This window comes from Garra rufa, chromosome 7 (assembly GCF_049309525.1).
Source record: "Garra rufa chromosome 7, GarRuf1.0, whole genome shotgun sequence".
NCBI classification, from domain to species: Eukaryota; Metazoa; Chordata; class Actinopteri; order Cypriniformes; family Cyprinidae; genus Garra; species Garra rufa.
The window spans coordinates 6,678,234-6,698,345 of record NC_133367.1 but is presented as its reverse complement, the minus strand read 5'-3'; the positions used below and the strand labels follow the sequence as shown (position 1 = coordinate 6,698,345).

Genomic DNA, 20,112 nt, shown 5'->3' with positions numbered 1-20,112 from the left:
AATAAGTTTTGAAAAGGCATTTGATTTGCGTTAGTGCTGAACTGATCAGGACATTTGAGGCAGAGACTGATCACTGATTCTTAAAATGCTCAATTTACAGTATATGCTGCACCAAAATTAGATATTTTATATTTTGTCGAACACAAACTCTAAATTAAAAGCAGTTATGAAAACAAAGTTGTCCAAACAAAACAAAAAACTACAACTTACTAAACACAAAGTGCTCCATAAATAAAATAAAATAATAATAATAATAATAATAATAATAATAATAATAATAATAATAATAATAATAATAACGTATATATAATATAAAAAATACACAATATCAATAATTGTATAAATCCAAACATTTTGTGAAAAAAACATTATTTTGTGGGGAACAAATAAAAGTGCAGCACAAAAACTTGTAAAATGTTGCTCATTTCTATTTGCATTGTGGTTATAAAAGGCATTTATGAAAAACAATATATTTCTACATAAATATAAATACTATAAAATTGAAAGTTTAAATGAGGCAGCAACATAAGACAGAACAAAACAAACACAGTGCAGCACTAAACGTTTACAGTATTCGCATCTGATGTGCAAAATGATGCGCTTGAAGCAACACAGAGTCACAGCAGGCAACTCTTCACATTAAAAAGTAACAGTTTATTAAGCCTTTTCTCTTAACAATTTCAGTTAATGTGCATCTTAAAAATGTATATTTATAGTCTTTGCTAGCTGTGTTTTGTTCTAACAGACATTTAGAAACAACAACAGAAACAGCCATATATATGTAAAATCATAGACATTTATCTACAAATAAAGTATAATAATGGGAACACTGAATGATCTTGGAGAGAGTTTTATCAAGCTGACTGTTGTAACTGAACACGACCAGAGTTTGAATTGAACAGAGAATGACTGACAGACGCAGCAGAGAAAAGAGTTTACATTAAATTTATTGTAAGGCCTTAAATATTCATCTGTGTCTCACATTAAGCTCAAATAGCTTCAGAAAACTTGGAACATTGTGTTTGTATGCCTTTTGTGTGGCTTAACAGTAAGACAGAACAGTTCACACAATACAGGATTTAGATCAGCCCTGTCTGACCATTACACCCGATCCAGCAAGAAATAGTAGGATCTTCACATTAGTGGCTCTTTGTGATGCTGAGAAAAACTGCTCTGACTCAAACTAATGAGGAAATATGATCAACTACAATAACAGTACTAAAGTAATGGTAACAGTTTAGAATAATGGGCCGTTGTTAACAAGTAACTATGCAGGAAGTAATAGGTAGTTCTACATTAACACTTAACTTAATACTATTAACTAATATAGAAGCAAGATTAACTAAGCAGTAGGTAATTGCTCATTTTGGACAAAGGTAGTCCCTTATTAGGTATTTGATAATTACTAAAGAAGAAATTGTCATTGAGAACTACTTGTGAACTGTGACCAATTCATAAAGAATAACTAATTAACTATCACAACAATAAGATTTATGAAATCAACAATTAGGTTCTTTGTGCAAACTAATTTATGAACACCACCACCATCACCGGTTGAAGTACTGGTTGAAATTGTGACTCTTACCAAAATATGAATGGACGTGTTCTCTGTTCATTTCAAACAAACAATTTATTTAATTAGGATGTAATGCCAGCAATGATTGGATTCTCATGATTGGATTATTACACTATTGTGAGCTGCATTTAGTTCAATGTTGTTCAATGTTCAAGTTTTTTTTTTTTTTTTTTTTTTTTTTTAAGTATTCTGGGGCAGGCTTCTCTTTAGTGTGATAGTAAATATGTTATTTTGCTTCCGTAATGAAGACATTAACTGCATTTATTTTGTTAAGCACAAACAAAACATTTTCCACATTACAATGTCTGTTAGAATATCAGTATAGTGCTTCAAAGAAATGCATGGCTGTACAGTATGTCATATAAAATATGATAAAAACTGTTTATTGTAAATTACTTGCAAAATCCATCTTAACCCCTCAATAATAACTCAAGTGTTACCTTGTCAGTCCCCATGAACTACTAGTGTGATCTGGCCCATTATTTTAAAGTGAAAAACATCTTAACCCCTCACCAACATGTCTGTATGCAACGTGATCTCATGATAATTCGTATGTATTTACATAAAATGTGGTTTCTCCAAAACGTACATTTACTTACGTTTTTCCAGACACTAAAACATACAATACTGACGTATTTACAGCCTTTAAACGTACAAATACTTAGTAGTTTTAGCATTTTAAGGTCTACAAAATGTTAAACAAGACTACACTTTAAACCATTAAAATAAATGACATTTCTGCAATCGTTTAACCATTCATGTAATATTAGCTTCGTTTGCCGTGGTGGGACACAAAAGGCGTTTTCTCTGACATGCTGTGACTAACAATAACCATAAAATGCACCGAACAGGCATCATAATCATAAAATGAAACAATTTTATTTGTATGCTGTAATCCAGATCTTCAGAATTCATACGATTGAGGAACAGAGCCAAATTCAAGCCTTTATATGACGATCGTGACATCTCCATCCCGAGCAGCGACTCCAGCAGCAACAGCAATAAACCCCCGCGCTGCAGTGCATTTAACAATTCAAATACAAACGCACCAGGAAACTACAGGCTTTACGGCAGGAAAATCGAACGTTCATTGGCTCTTGCCAGCATTCGCTACAGATTACGACATGCCGTGTTTCTGGTGAGATGTGTTTGAATGATGCTCAGGCGCCATCACGGAGAGGATCAGGATAATATTTTCAGCCATCAACAACCTAAATCCTACTCTGTACCTCAAAGAAACCTACTGTCTGTATTCCGCCAGAGACGACTGCAGCTGCAAACGCATAGTCATTTGATTACTTTTTGGTACGGCTGTTGACATTTTTACAATGAATAAATGATTGCGATTGCACGTTTCCATCTTTCATGTTTTTCTTTATTACTGTACAGAGAGAGTTATGGTTAACGTTAGGTTTAGAGGTAGGAGTGTGATTAGTGACTATAATTTTTTTTATGCTATATTGTTATCAAAATGAGAATTTTCCAGCATATTTTGGTCAGTTTACGTTACGTTTTATATATTACATTTTAAATCACTTATTAATATAATTAAAAAATGCATATTTGCTGTAAAATGGTTTAGGTTTGGGGGTAGGTTTAGGCTCCATCCACACGAAGCCGGTGCGTGCCCTATCCGATCATTTTTTTTCCCTCGTTCTAAAAAAAGTTCCGTACACACGAAACCACTGAAAACGGTGTAGTATATAAGCCAGACCAGTATGGGGTGCTGTAATTCTGCCATAGAGGTACACTATACACGAAGAAGAAGACTTTGAGCATGCGCATAACCTTGCGTGCTGTATTCGAACTAAGAAGAAGACGACGAAGATGCGAACATTATCGCTTGTTGCTCATAACAGTTGCATAGAAGCAATAGATTTTGTTGTAATAAAGCTAGTAGGCTTAGTAGCAACATGAACACAATCATGTAGTCCGCCAATATTGTTGTAGCTGTTACGTGTGACGCAGCCGACACGTGATGTGATGACATCATCATTTCGCAAAATATACGGATTGGCTGTACACACGAAACCGCGAGGGTGTCGTTTTCAAATTTATCCACTTTGGGACCCGGTTTCAAAAAATAGCGGATCCAGTCTCCTAAAACGCCGGATCCGTGTGGATGAAATGCCAATACGATAAAAAATGTATACGTATACAGCGAAAGGCGTCTCCGTGTGGACAGGCCCTAAGAGGGCTATCTAAATCGCTTGTTAATGAAATGATAAATGTGCATATTTGCTATAAAATTGGTCGGTTTATGTTTGGGGGTATTATGTTTGGGGGACATTTTAAAATTAAAGTAAAATTAAACTCTTAAAATAAATTTGGCACAGTAAATATACCTAGCCACAAGCAAGGTAACACTTGAGTTAGTGAAGGGTTAAGATGTTTTTCACTTTAAAATAATGGGCCAGATCACACTAGTAGTTCATGGGGACTGACAAGGTAACACTTGAGTTATTATTGAGGGGTTAAGATGGATTTTACAAGTAATTTACAGTAAACTTGCACTGAAGCACTAGTGATATTCAGACATTGTACTGTGAAAAATGTTTTTGGACTTTACAAAATAAATGCAGTTAATGTCTTCATTATGGAAGTAAAAGAACATAATTATTTACTCACATTATTTATCACACTAAAGAGAAGCCTGCCCCAGAATACTATTAATACTAATACTAAAAAAAACATTGAACATTGAACTAAATGCAGCTCATAATAGTGAAATAATCCAATCATGAGCATCAAATCATTGCTGGCATTACATCCTAATTAAAGAAATTATATTATATGTTTGTTTGAAATAAACAGAGAACACGTCCATTCATATTTTGGTAAGAGTCACAATTTCAACCAGTACTTCAACCGGTGATGGTGGTGGTGTTCATAAATTAGTTTGCACAAAGAACCTAATTGTTGATTTTATAAATCTTATTGTTGTGATAGTTAATTAGTTATTCTTTATGAATTGGTCACAGTTCACAAGTAGTTCTCAATGACAATTTCTTCTTTTGAACAGAATTTTTTTTGAACAGAATTTTGAACAATGTCTTTTCTGTTTTTTTGTTTTATGGTTTACTGACTGCTTGATAGTGTATATCATTTTGCTCACTTTGTTTATGATTTGAGAGCAGTGCTTGATTTTGAACACAGGTAAAACTGTTTTGAGGCAAAAAGTTCCATTTTGCAAGAGGAGTAAGAGGTTTTGTAAATGGTGCTTGAAGATGAGGTTTTGTGTTTAATGGTTTCAGAAAATGAAGCAAGGTTTCAGAAATTGTGTTTTAGCAATTGAGAAAAACTGTAAAGGCCTCAAGATCTTTCAGAAGGAGTGAGAAACATCAGCACAGAGAAAACTAGCTAGTGAATCTGAATGTTTTTGCACCAAGGGTCTGAGAGTAACACATTTTTAATTCTCTGTATGTATGAGCTGTACATGTGGCAGAAATGACAATAAAGCAGACTTTGACTTTGATCATCAGTTCAACAAAACCCACAGCATCTGATATGATCATTCTGATGAAAAACATTGTCCAGATTATTATATAGCTAAAAACATAAATAAATTACCCATTAATTTATGTACCATTATTTGATCAGGTCTCACCTCAGTGTCTTGAGTTGACAGTTTGGATCCTGTAGTAAATGATTGAGCTCCTTCACTCCTGATTGTCCAGGATCATTTCCTGTGAGATCCAGCTCTATCAGGTGTGAAGGGTTTGATCTCAGAGCTGAAGCCAGAGCTTTATAACCTTCTTCAGTGATACTGCAGTTTGAAAGCCTAGAACCAGAATGAAAATGTCACATTCAGATGATTAATCAGTTATTCTAGAAATGACCTAAACTATGTGCAAATGTCTTATGCCACTAGTATTTTCTCCAGATAAAAAATGGTTTAAAGTCAGTTATTTCTGTCTTTTGCTGTAGTGTGTCAGTAGGAAATATCAGTTTACATTACAGTTAACATTCATGTTGCCATTAATTTTAATAATAAACCAGTGAGATTTTTGTTTGCACAAGGCAGAGGCGGACAGTAGTGAAGTAAAAGTACTCTGCTATAGAAGTACTTTTCACGTTTCTGTACTTTATTAGAGTGTTTTTCTTTAGAAAACTTTACTTCAAAATATTCCACAGCATAATATTGTTTGCACTACTTTGCTGCACTATTTTTCATATTAAATATAATTTAATACTTAATTACATTAGAAATCTATTACTTTCCTACTTTTACTCAAGTAAAAGTCATTTAAATATTTACTTGAGTACAAGTCAGTACTACATTTTTAATGTTCTTAAGTATTAAGGGTAAAACTAACAACAACTTTTATTTACGAAATAGTTTTCCAAAGAAAAAGCTTACTACAGATACTTTTTAAATTTACTTGAGTAAATCAAAAATACTTCACTACTGTCTGCCTCTGGCACAAGGAGTCTGACAACAGCCAATGCTCCACACAGAGATCTGATCTCATCATCATCAGTCCGTCTGGAACAGAGGTTGCGTTAGACTTTTTCGTTGTCTTTCATTTTGACGGACAGGGCCGTAAAAATTCCGTCATAAATCTATTATTACCCGTCATTTGAATTTTCATATTATAATAATACATTCAATTGCTTTTATTTTTTTTTCAAATTTTCATTTTTAATAATGAACCTACAATGCAAGCATACTGTATAGGTTTTTGCATTTATTTATGAAGAGAACAGGTGAACAAAAACTGCGTTAGTTTTCGTGTTCAATACCACTCTCAGCAGTGACAAAACAACAAAACATGCTAGGGCTGGGTAAAAAAATCGATTTCTCGATTTGAATAGATTCTTATTTTTATAGACTAATATTTCTTAAATCCCAATCAATCTTTAGGTATATGCTGTTTCCCAGGTAGCCAGCGGAATCGGGCCGATTGCGGCTGAGTGCTGGCTCACTCGGCTGTGTTCTTTCAGCGGCTCGCCAGAAGTGAGCCGGCTCTGGCCCAGCAATGGTTGCCGGATTTGGCTAGGCTTTGGATGTGCGGATCTGGCCCGATTCTGGTTGAGAAACGGCACATTTAGACACATTCAGCCTGACTATGGGCTGTAAGTGTAAGTCCAAAAAATGTCAAAAATTCAGGTTTTACTCCTTTTGTAAATATTTGATCCCCACAATAGAGATTAAAACACATAAACATTTAACTTAATTACAAAATTGCTAAAATATTTTTTTAACAAAATGCCTGAGATGTCAAATCTTTTCCCTGTCAATGTTAATTATTTAATTATATTATTTTTGTCAGGCCAACCATGGACTTTGTTTATAATTTAAAAATGTTCAATTCATCTAAATTATGACACTTTCATGTTGGTCTGCACCCCAAAAATAGAATTGTATCTGTCTGTAACAGAGCTAATAAAATGCTTTCAACATGTTTCCCCTTTATAACACCATTTTCAGGCTTGATAATCATAATGTGGCATAATTGCAAAAACTTTTTGCAAAATTTGATTTGAAATGTTATAATCGTGATTTTATGGCCAAACACAAATCCAAAAGCAAAATTTAATGAGTAGTATGAACCAATAATTTGACCTTCTGCTGTCATCTTCTGGTTATGAAATAAGTGAGTGACACTGTTATGATATTTTATTAATAACTGATATGTTATATATTTAAAAATAATTGTACATACATTTCTCTCTCTCTCTCTCTCTCTCTCTCTCTCTCTCTCTCTCTCTCTCTCTCTCTATATATATATATATATATATATATATATATATATATATATATGTGTGTATATGTGTGTGTGTGTGTGTGTGTGTGTGTGTGTGTGTAATTATTTATTTATTTTTTGGGGGGCCAGGGAAATATAACAAGGTATAATTAACTAAATGTACACCTCAGATGATAAAAATTAAATGAATAAAATTGTTATAAATATAACTTTGACTATTTTACACCTCACGTGCGAAGCCCGTGAAAGAACCAGAGGCTATATAAGCTGCGATCAGTTCACATCACGCACACAGCCGGACTCCCTTTGATTGAGTGGACATCGCTCGACGGAAGAGCTTTCTTCAGGTAAAGTATTTTTGTGTACATAAGTGTAAAATCAACAGACTGTTATTTAAATGTACAATATCTAAAACTACTGTTCACATAAACGAGTCTTTCCGTCTTTATTTTTTATGACCCGCTCTTCAGCACCGTTGACCGTTAATGCCGTTATCTGTATGACGTCATTTTCGCAGATCTGCTAGAATTGAGAAAACCCTCACATTCATGTCGGTCAAGGTAACGTTAGTTAAAAAATATTCATTTTACAATTATCAACAATAACATTATCAGATTTATGTTGTGTTGTCTCAGATTTGAGAGAGCGCGCGACACTGACACACACTGAACGTGCGCGCGCTCTCTCTCTCTCTCGCTGTATGTGAGATAGAGAGCGAGCAAGAGACAGAAAGACTTAATAATAGGGATGTAACGATATTGTAAATACCGTCATACCGCAATAACAATTTTTTTCGATACTACCGTGGTCGAATGACTCGATAAAACAATAGGTCTTCTGAGAAAAGTTTGCTCAGGCGAATGGAGCGAACGGGAGGTAGCGGGAACTACATTTCCCATCAGCCCAGGCGTGGCCATCATCCTTTGCGGTATGTTGTCGCTACAGACTGTAGCAGCCAGCAAGGAAAAGAGATGGAAATGGTCGAACCTGCTCCGTCTGAAGTGCGTATGCGTTACGTATTCTTTTCAGCACCCATGTTAACGGATTAGAGCGTTCACACTGCACGCGGTTGCTGTCCGGCAGTACGTCCTAGAAGCGGTGCCTTTGCAGCAGTGCAGCGATCGTTTCGGCACCGAGTCTATTTTTTGCTGTGTTGTATGCACTGAATTAATGTTACAGTGCATTTGTTCGCAGTAAAAATGAACATGGATTGACACGGAAATGTACCATAAATGCATATAAATGAAGTCTACTGTGTTTCACAGTCAAAACGTGGCTTTTTGGCTAGGTTTAAAATAAGGAAAGGTGCAGTTTTAAATAAACTAGGCAACATAATAGATGCACTTGTCCAGGTAGAAAAGTTCTTTAAAGGATTGTTTTTAATAAAGATTTAATGCAAAAGAAAGGCATGAGAGCCTACTGCACTGCAAAAAATGCTTTTCTTACTTAGAATTTTGTCTTGTTTCCAGCCAAAATATCAAAAAATTCTTAAATAAAGAAGGATTTTCTAGACAAGTAAAAATTATTGTCTTGTTTTTAGTAAAAACAAGTCAAAATTAAGTGAGTTTTTGTGTAAAACAAGCTAAATAATCTGCCAATGGAGTAAGAAAAAAAATCTTATTTCAAGCAGACAACTAGATTCAGACAACTCATTCAGCTAAACTGATTTGACTGTTTTTTACATGCTTTAATCATTTTTTGTTACTAAAATTGAAAAACTGAAGTTTCTGTTTCAAGGTTTACAGATAGATGGCTAATTTGTATGCCATTGATTTGTTCAGTGTTCATGTAAACTGCTTAATAAACACTTCTGGCACTTTTTTTGAGTCTCTTCTTTAGTTTTGTTTTTCCTGTAAATGATTCAATAAATACCGCACCGTGCCATTCATACCGTACCGTGAAGTTTTGATACCGTTACATCCCTACTTAATAAGCCAATGTAGCCTATCCTTATGAGAATAATAATTCTTTTTCATTTTTTTAATAACAAAGAATTACAATTAAAGTAAAACATTAGGCTTGCATATACAGGGAATAAAAGTCATACACAAGTAAAATAATTAATTTTAATAATGAAAACATTATTTCTTTTTCTTCTTTTTTGTCAGATTGTCATCCGATTGTTGTAAGTGATCAACTCATTCTGCATCTTGGATTTGCCATGTTAAACACACTGATGAGTAAGTAATAACCTATTAAAAATCAATACATTTCAATTAGATATATGCATTGTGTGACTCACTATTTTCTGCAAATATAGCAGTGTGATGCAGAGAGAAACCAAGAAGTTTATAAGAGTGCCATAGTGGAAGAAGAGAGCATGTCCTACAACAAAAGAATTTCTTCCTAAGGTAAGCTCCGAATGTTGTTTCCATTTACCACTGAGATCACTGAGACCTGACTAACTATGTGTCAATATGTGTCCCCTCTTTATCTCTTTCTTTCATTTATTGTCATTCCTTTAGGAAACCTTGAGCTCCTGATCGTTCTTAAAGTTTCTATAGTGTTTTTATGCATTTGTTGATGTTTTTAATTTTTGAATAATAAATTTAATAAACGTTTCTCGTACAGTATTTACATGGTGTCATTCTTACTTGGGGGTGGGGGTGAGAGTGAGTGGCATTGTGTGTGTGTGTGATATTTGTGAAAAGAACATTTAAAAAAAAAAAAAAAAAGACTGGAGGAAATCATGAATAATACATTTTTGTAGTTTTTAAGGAACCAATTAATTTCATGAACAGTTACACCTATCCAAGTAGGATATATACTCTAGCAAACAAGCTAATATTGCTTAAATTTCATTATTAAATAAATAGGTCTGTATTTCATATACATTTCCATTTGGAATCCAGACTCGGGCCAGTGCCTGCTAACTGTATAATGTATGCCGGCGTGATTGCGGCCCGATGCCCGATAACCTAAAGAGAACGTTCTGGGAACGTTATCTGTAGGTTATAAAATTAAAACCTAAAAATAACCTGCAGGGAACGTTCTGGGAAGGTTCTTTTTAGGTTATAAAATGAAAATAAAAAATAACCTACAGGGAACGTTCTGAGAACGTTCTTTATAGGTTATTAAAAAGAGAACCTACAGGGAACGTTCTTGGAACGTTCTCATTTGGTTCCCGAAAAAATAACCAAATGGGAACGTTAGGGGAACGTTCTGTGTTTGCTGGGTTGACGCTCTTTAATGTGGCGTGATAGATCGCTGTACCCTTAAACTGGGTAGTACTGGTGTGATCAAACGCATAGCAAAGGATTCGTGAGAGTTTCTTTTTTGTTCTGGATAACGTGCTCTGAGCGAACACTTAAGCGCATTTGCCACCAACTGGACAGGGGTGGGAACTACAGTTACAAATTACAATAGATCACCCTCTCTGTGTGGTGTATTCCATCAAAGTGACTAGTGTTGTCAAAAGTCCCGGTACTTCGGTACCAAGTCGGTACTAAAAAAAATAAAACGTTACGGTACCAGGTTTTCTTAAGTACCGGTGGTACCGACTATCCGGTCAACCCGGTTCTTGATACGCTATACAAAAGGTGCGCGCTGCGCAGTTGCGCTCTCTTTATTAAAACACCAGCGCTGCTGCTGATGCCGCGGCTCTGACTCCACTTGTTTACAAAGAAGAGCCAGGCTTGCTCCAAATAGTTTGGATTTGCGGCTGAACAAGGCGAACATCATAGATCATCAAAAAACTATTTGCAAAAGATGTTGTCTAGGTTCTCTCGAAAGGAGGAAACACATCAAACTTAAAACACCTCAAAGACCGACTCCAGGATCAAATAAAATATTTCAAGTAAGGTAAGTTTCATTTTAATTTCATATTTAGAGCATTGTTGCGTATTTTAATTTGAATGTCAGACTGAAATAAACATCACTGTTTGTGTAGTGAATCGTTAGCATAAGCGCGGCTAACGCTAATATGCTGGGCCTTAATGAATTAGAAACAACGCTCCTATAACTTTTGTTAGAGTAAAAAAAAATAAGGACATGATGTATTTACTTTTTTTTTTTTACACACAAATGACCTGTGTATCCAAAATATGTGTGTTAGAGAATGTACAAATGTGACGTTAATTTATATCCTTAATATCAGTCTGTCAGAAAACGTTCTTGGCTGAATAACTCTAGCAGGTTTAAAAAGCTTATTAATAATAATAAATATGAATGCAGTTTGGATTGAATAAAAGTACAATCAAATAAAACACGTTTTATTCCCTGTTTAGTTTGGTAATACTTTACAATAAGATCAAATTCATGCATCATATTCTAACATAATCTTAAAGTGAGTGAACAATATATTTTTACAACATTAATTCATGTTTGTGAATCTTATTTAATACAAACACATGATCATTCATGTTTGTTCATGTTTAACAGATTAACATGATTTTATGCATTAGTAAATGTTGAAATTAGCCTAACCTCACGAAGAATAATTGCCATGTAACTACTGTTTATTGTTAGGCGATGCTATCTAACTAATGAAAATTGTAAAGTGTTTTAAATACTGCAGTTTTCATCTGTAATAGACACTGGTCTAAATATATGTAATCTTATCTAAATTTATTATAACAGCTGAGGTTTGTTATTTACTGAAAATTAATATTTTTGCTGGTGTCAATGATCTAATGTCACATCTGGTCAGACTTAGCACACTGCTTTACTTAAGTATATTTTTTCTTTTTACAGTTGCAGAAGATCATTAAAGACCCCAGCGAACTCTAAAACAGACAACAGTTACAGATGTTTTTCCGCAGCAGCAGAAATATGACAAAAAGTTTTGGGTGAAGCTTGTTTACATTTTTTATGCCTGTAATTTATTTAGATGTTATTTAACTACTAAAATGTTTACAATCCTTGAAATACTTTTTTAACCTGTGGAAAAACTAACAAAATTTTACGCAAGTATAAAGTTTTTTTTTTTACAAAGTTTTTTTTGTACATTTTATTTTTGCTTAACTTTATTAATAAAAAATAGTGTGTTTCTCAATTAATCTGTTATTGTGTTTTTCTTTGGTACCGAAATTGGTACCGAGAACCGTGGATTTTCACTGGTATTGGTACCGAATACTGAAATTTTTGTACCGTGACAACACTAAAAGTGACGGACAGCCTTCAGATTTTTCCGTCAGTGATTAAAACATTCCGTCAATGACGGAAAATTTTCGGTTAACGCGACCTCTGGTCTGGAATGACATGAAGAAACAGAACAAACTGAGACCGACTGACTAAAGGCCTTTTCACACTGAATGCAAACATTTGGCAAAATGACCCTTTTGAATTGAAACAATAGATCCCTATGGAGCTATTAACACCAGACGCAATCATTCACAAGTAACCTCTCAAATGTTATTACAAGAACATGATGATGGTTTAAATGAGTTTTTAAGCCAAAAAAACAACAACTTAAAAACATTTTCAAATTTAGCTTGATGCCAATTGTACTTCTATTATATTTTAAGATGTATTATTAATCATTATAGTTAGTTTGTGTTTCTGGTGTGGAACCAAACTTTATTTATCTCAGTTTAATGCTGTATATTGAGCAGCAGATGATGTTAAATCCATATACGATAGACATATCTGAGGACAAATGCATTGCATTAGCAGAAAGTGGTCAAATTGAAAGCACCACTCGTTGGAAAGTTGCCTCGCTTTTTCGCATCGCACTCAGTATGAAACGGCCGTGACAGTGTGTAAGGTTACCTTTCCTATAGAACAGGTCTATACCTTATTCCTTTATTAAAATGAGACACTGCAGTTGAATAGGGGGAAAAAACAACTAATAGTTATCACCTCACTTCACCTCATCAAGTTGATTGAATACATTGATAATTGCAAACATTTTTTGTATTGCAAGTTTTCTAAAATGTTTAATATTTAATACAATATGGGCTAATTTGAATACATTTCTAGTACAAAAATCTAAGCACTGGATGAAGTCAGTTACATATTAGAGTCAAATGTGTCTCATTTTCTCACTCCACATTAAAACAAATAGTTATTATTTGGAAAATAAATGGTATAAAATCCAGCAAATTATATGTACAAATCCCTCTGTAAAAACCTTCAGGATATAGACAGGAATAAAACTGTAAAATCTAGTGTGTGTAAGTGTTACTGAAGTGGAGATTTATGGCTCAGTGTAGAAGAAAAACTAATCTAGACAAAAAAAGCCTTTAAAAATATGTATTGTAATTGAAATCTATTGACACAAATAAAGTGCTTCAAAATAAAGACTTAAGTGTTTTGTGGATGTTTCTTTCCACTAGCCTGAGAAAACACAAAAATCCCCAAATCTCAAACTTGACAGGTGCACGAAAAAAAAAAAATGTGTTTTTGCCTGCAGTGTCTCTCTCCTTGATCACATCAAATAGCCCTATTTTATTTATTTTATTTACACAAAAGTATGTCATTTCTGTCTTTACATGGTCATGCATTTACAATTCTCCTCTGTATTATGGATGGAGGAGTTAAGCCTCGATGCACACATGACAAACCAAATTAGAAAAAGAGCACCATGGCAGGTGTATATATAAAAAGTATCTCGATGTACAACATACAGACTTGTTTATTATCTAAATCTGGTTTTCACCTTATGTTTTTGTTGAGCTCAATTTTGGTCTATTGTCACACAACTTACCTCAGTATCTCCAAAGGACACTTCATATTTTCCAGTCCAGTGCAGAGCAGTTTCACTCCTGAATCCTGCAGATTATTATTGCTCATGTTCAGCTCTTTCAGACTGTTATCTGATCCAAGAACTGTAGCCAGAGCTGAACAGCTTTTGTCTGTTAAGCCACAATCATTTAACCTACAACGGAAATAAGATTACAGAATCATTAGATTAAATACATTTGCTAAATACAAATAATAAATAATAACAGTTAATCTACAGCTTTAATTACAATGAAATATACATTTAAAAGTGTTAGTTCCATGGTTTCAAGGAAAAGCATTACTGAGTGAATTCTGATTAAACACTTAATCATTCCGATCATGTGCACAACACTGGCTGTAAAACATGATGTAAAAACACAATGCTCTTTACAGTGTGCTCACAAAAATATGCACAAAATTGTTGGAAAGCAGCTGCCTATCAGCGGTTACCACACTGACCCAGTATTTGTACTACTGGTACTACAGAAAGGCTGGAATTAAACATTTAAATGAATCACAATCAATAGGTAGCTGATTATCTGTTGACATTTACTGCACACATCTGAGTGGACATTTGATGGATTAACCATCATCATTTAAAATACTTTTCTCAAATGTCAAACCTCAGCATCCCTGAACAAAGCACTTTCTGCTACTAACCAGAGCATGTGAGTGAAGAGGAGCGGTGTGAAACGCATCTTAATATTCCGCCCTGTGCGTGTGCACTCCGCTCAGTAGGGCTGCACGATATATCGAATAATTATCGTTATCGTGATAACAGTATACACGATATTGGTATCGCAGAGAGTTGCGATAAATTACGTTTAATTGGTTTCATTTCTTTACAAAACTTTTCACAGACTGATGATGCAGTGACAGGTTCGCTGTTCTCTCCAACATTACAACCATTTAAACTTAATATTTATAATATTACCTTTAATGAAGATGTGAGATATTAGCCGTCAATCACTCTGTCACCGACACTGCGCTCCGCTGAACTAGAAACTGGACTTTTTTTTTTCTCTCAACTAACCTCTGTTCCGGATCTGCCCAAACTGCATTGCAATTAGGGGTGTGTGATATGATGATTTTTTTATTGTAGACAGTTCTATATACTAAAATAAAATATACTATATTACTTTGTCTTACAGCGCGCACATTCTGTTTATTCTGGCACCTCAGTCTCAATATAGGCTACTGTACAACGCGGCATACATTCACATCAAATGATAACTCAGCGGCAGCTCCACTGGGGACACTCTTTTCAAAATCCCGTTTGTGTCCTCCCAATTTCAAATGGTTTTGTTAAAGTAATCTCCTGTATTGTAGAATGGACGCACAGCGCTGCTGAGAGTTTCGCACGGTCGTTGAAACGAAACCAAAAGTAAAACATGCATTCAAATACAATTTTAATACCTCACGACGTTTAAGCCCCGTTCACACTAGCAGCGACTTCTGTCGCTGCATATCGCCAGAGGCTGGCGATGAGGTCGCTAGTGGGCGTTGTCATTACTGGTTGCTTAACATCATTGTTGATGGCAAATTAGGTTTCTTGCCGCCAAATACAAACACTTGAGGCAAAAGACTAAATATAATATAAATATACACTGAATCCATGCATATAAACAAATATGAATGAGAAGGAGAGAGTACTTTTTCCATTACATGCGTTTATCTATGGCAAAAATGAAAACGCTGTTCCGTCTGGATCACATGAGCACTATTTTCTTCTTTCCCATTGGCTGTTGCTCCCAAAAGTCGTTCTTCATTTGCATAAAGTTGAGAGATTCTGAACTTTGTCGAGTCGCTGGACACGCCCACATCCGGTCGCCAGCGGTTGCTCATGGCTCATGGCTACATAAAATATCTATGCTGTCATTAGTAAGTGGGCTATAATAAGTTGTGTAGTTGTTTATAACTCTGTATCATGCTTAAAAAAATTGGTCTCTATTTGCACTTTGAATATTGAAAGAGTAGCCTACTTTGATTATGGTTGCATTTATTGTCTACACTAATAAGAAAGAACTGTGTCCTTTATTTAACTGTAGATTCTTTAAAATTCAGGGGTTGTCTCTAATTTAAATGGCTGTACCTATAATAGAGAAAATAAACATATTGTTTATGTACTCATATTACTATTCATTCTTGTCCCTTGCTTAGGGCGTAAAATAAATACCTAAAAAAGGCTTTCAGAAACAGCCCATTTTCTTGTAAAACATCTGCAATCAGAATCGACCATGAAGAATCAAGATGTTTTTTTTTTGTTTTTTTTTGATGCTCCTAACATTTTGAAGTTTAATAGTAAATTTTTTAGGGCTGCACCTAACGATTATTTTGATAATCGATTAGTTCGCCGATTCATTTTTCGATTAATCGATTAGTTGGCTTAAAAATGTCAATTATTTATTTATTTTTTAAATCACACTATTCCACATTCTGAATGCTATGAAAACAGTGCTTAACAATTTACAACATTTCACCTGTCGTTATAAAGAGAAAAGACATATATCTGAAGAAAAACACTAACAAGCATAAAACACAGTGTTTCTGCTATTTATTCTGCCGTGTCGGTGTTTAGTGTCCCGCCTACAGCAGCAGCAGCGAGCGCAAGTGCCTTCAGCAGAGTTCCACGTTCAGATGCACGCAGTAAGATTAAACTGGCAGCAAAGCCCCAGCTAAAGTAATTACCATGAATGTGGCGGGGGAAAAGTAAGGAGATATTCAAATTATGTATTAATAAACTAGTATTTTCTGAGTCAGTGTCGCAAAGATCTGCTCACTGGACGCGCTTTTAAAGCCTAAATGCATCTTTATGGATTAGGCCTATATCTAATAAAAGAGTTTTGTTTTCGATTTGAATTATTTTGTTTTATAGTAGTGCAGTAATAATTTAAAGTAAATGTATTACTCTTACATTTATGAGCAAAAATGAAGTTTCACATGGCGCTTGCACCTCCATGTCCTGCAAAGCTTTCACTCTGCGCACAAACGATTAGATATGCTCCTATTTGTACACGTATATCTATGTTAAACTAATATTGTGATATGCTTTCAGTTTTTTTATATATATATCTAAGGATTTTAATTTAAATCGTGATGATTTGAGAAGGCTAAATTCATGTCTGCCGCTGGGCGCTTCGTTACTTTAAAAAACAAAAACTTGAATTTCACAAATAAAACGTGTTCCACATATATTTCTAAATTAACTTTATAAACTAAAGAAACGAAAATAAATGTAATTACTTTATTATTAAAAACAGCAGCTGCGCAATGGGGAAGAGAAAGACCGTCGGACTCGGGCCAGTAATTCTGATCAGCTGTCGAGGTTGTTTTTTGCAACGAATGTTTGTTTAATAGCCTATTTAACTCTTATTTAGGCTACTTTCTTATTTAAATGTATTATTTCGTTGATTTATTTTAGCGTTTTGTAGGTTGCTTGTTCAACGACGGAGTTGCTAAACATGCTCGTTTGTTAATAATGTTTGAGGCTCATTTCTTTATATATAAACACCGCACCACCGTAGTTGGTAAAAATCTGCCACCGTCACAGCCCTGGCCTATAGTTCCTACCCTTCATAAATACGTGCACTACATATTGTATTTAAATCTAAATTTAACATTCAACGGCTGACATGAATGTTTTTGCGCTGACTCAGTATTAAGTGTCTCCCTGTCTGTGTTCTGTGTTCCAGCTGTCTGACCCGCTCATTCAGTAAAGATTTAAACTTAACACAGACTGCCAGGATGGACTTTTATGCATAAATGGAAATGCTTGTGTGAATTTGTGACATTTACAGATAAGGATATGACCGTAAACTGAAAGTTTTCATACTGAGGATGCAAACGGATCTGTCAAAGCGCCTCACAGGGCAAGCCATTACGCTATCAGCTTCAAAATAGAGATAGTTTAAAATAAAGAATGCTCATGTTTTGTGTTTTGGGCAGCTCAGATCACATATCTGTCCTGCAGCATCTCAGTCTGTTTCCTCCACTCTTCTTAGAGGCATTATGTCTATAGAAATGCGTCATTCAGTGCTGTAATTTGACGTGATCATCTGAAGTGCACGTGCAGTGTGGGCGGACCCGACTAATCGATAATGAGAATCGTTGTCGACGAATTTCATTATCGATAATAATCGATTTTATCGATTAGTTGTTGCAGCCCTAAAATTTTTAGTTTAATAGTATTTTTTTAGTATTTAATTTGTTAGAAAATAAAACAAACAGGCAGAATAGAAAACAAAACAGGCAAGGAAATATTTTGTTTAAAAGATGCTCTTGTGTATGTTACTTGTAAATAAAAAGTAATGTTTGTAAGCAATTCATTTTGTGTTTGCAGGTCTATGGTAACAGCAAACCAGAAATCAGAATATCTGCCGAGGTTTCAAGTCATTCATAGTGTTTTAAAGTCTTAGTGTTTGCAACTTACTTGACATAGTTTTTTTTTAGCCTCAATTAGATTTACAGGATTTTAGAATTTAGGCTACTTTTAGTAAGACTAGACAAACTATTGCTTATTCCACAGTAGGGATGTTCATTTAGTTTATTTTTCGATGCTTGTTAACCGATTATTAACCGTTAACCTACAAGATTATTTTAAATTAGAATTTAATTAAATTAGAAAGGATAAGTGTATGTGATCACACAGTTAAGCAGTGCTAACTTGACAATAAAGACTTTTTATTATCATAATAAAATATGAGTGAGGTTGCCAGGTTCATATAATACATATTTTGTTGGCATTCAAATACATCTTAAAACACGGAAACATTTGGATTTGTGTTGAATGAGAGACCCAACATTATAGTTTCAGTTTCGCTTTAGCCTACATGAATTGGTTTTGGCTTGTAGTTTATTTAGCCTAGCTTATATTTTTCATTCTTATTCTTTTCTGAATACTGTTAAATTGAAAGGATGTGTTGTGGTGTGAGGGGAACAACAATAGCCTACCCATTCTTAAAGTTTGTGTAAGCATTTAGCTTCTGCATTAGGCCTACTTCTGAATGTAATAATAAAATGTGATTTCGAGGCCTACATGATTTATATTTATTTTATCACAAAAATGCTATTTTATATCAATTTAACCATGCAGAAAATTATGATAAATTTGATAAATTACTGAAACATTACTAAGTGTATTAAGCGAGTGTAATCTTCAGAAAGGCGCTCTCCACTCCAAAGGAAATTAGACTGCTCCACTCCTGCTCGCAGGGTTCTTACACCTTTTCCAAAGTAAAATTCAAGCACTTTTCAAGCACTTTCAAAGTGCATTTTCAAGATTTTCCAGCACTGTGGTAAATTACATGTTCACATACATGAGTTCATTTTAAATCAGATGTTATTGTGCTAATAAAAAAACAACTGTATGGATTACATATAACATTGCCTAATATAAATAGCCAAAATAAAGTATACAAATTATATAATATAAAATATTTAATTAATATAATTTACAGAGTATCTGCAGTATTTATTTTTTTTTAATTTAAAGGCTTTTTAAGACCTGCACAAATAAAAGTAATACTGTATGAGTGGAGTAGGGCTGTGGTAACACATTAATGACTGGTATAAAATGACGGTAAAAAATATGATGCTAAACTAAAATTTGTGAAAAAAAAGTGAAGGTTTTTCACAAATACATTTCAGCCTAAAATTACTAAAATGTAATCAAAATTAAACTATAAAACTATTAACAAAATTTAACTAGCCCAAATGAAAAAATACAATTTTTTTAAGCGTAGAAAATCAGATAGAAATTTAATTGTCAATTAAAAAATATTTTCAATTCACAAATATCAAGGAATTTTTTTTCACTATTTACAGTGTATCTGCAGAATTTTTAAATATCATTTTAAGGCAATTTATGACCCTTTTTAAGAGCTGCACAAGTAAAATGAACACAGTATGAGTGTGGTTGGACAATATACAGTAACATATTAAGCCATAAAATGACATGATTTATAATTCAGATTTTCACAAAAACAAAACATCTTATACAATGGCATTTCAGCCTTTATAACTTCAAAAGGTATAAATCAAGTATATAATTTATAATATTTATTTAAAACATAATTATTACTGTCTTAATTGTTTAGGTTTTTAGAAAGCACATACCTTCTTTCACATTTACAACACTATTGTGTTTGCTGCATAAAAACATGGGTC

General features: G+C 34.0%; 1 protein-coding gene across 1 annotated transcript in view; it reads right to left on the bottom strand.

Annotated features, from left to right (window-relative positions):
• LOC141337881 (NACHT, LRR and PYD domains-containing protein 3-like) overlaps positions 1-20,112 on the bottom strand; it is a 134,954-nt gene that overhangs the window by 98,389 nt on the left and 16,453 nt on the right. Inside the window, exon 7 of the mRNA XM_073843458.1 lies at positions 13,931-14,101. Coding sequence (XP_073699559.1) covers positions 13,931-14,101 — 171 coding nt within the window. The remainder of the gene's footprint in view (positions 1-13,930; positions 14,102-20,112) is intronic.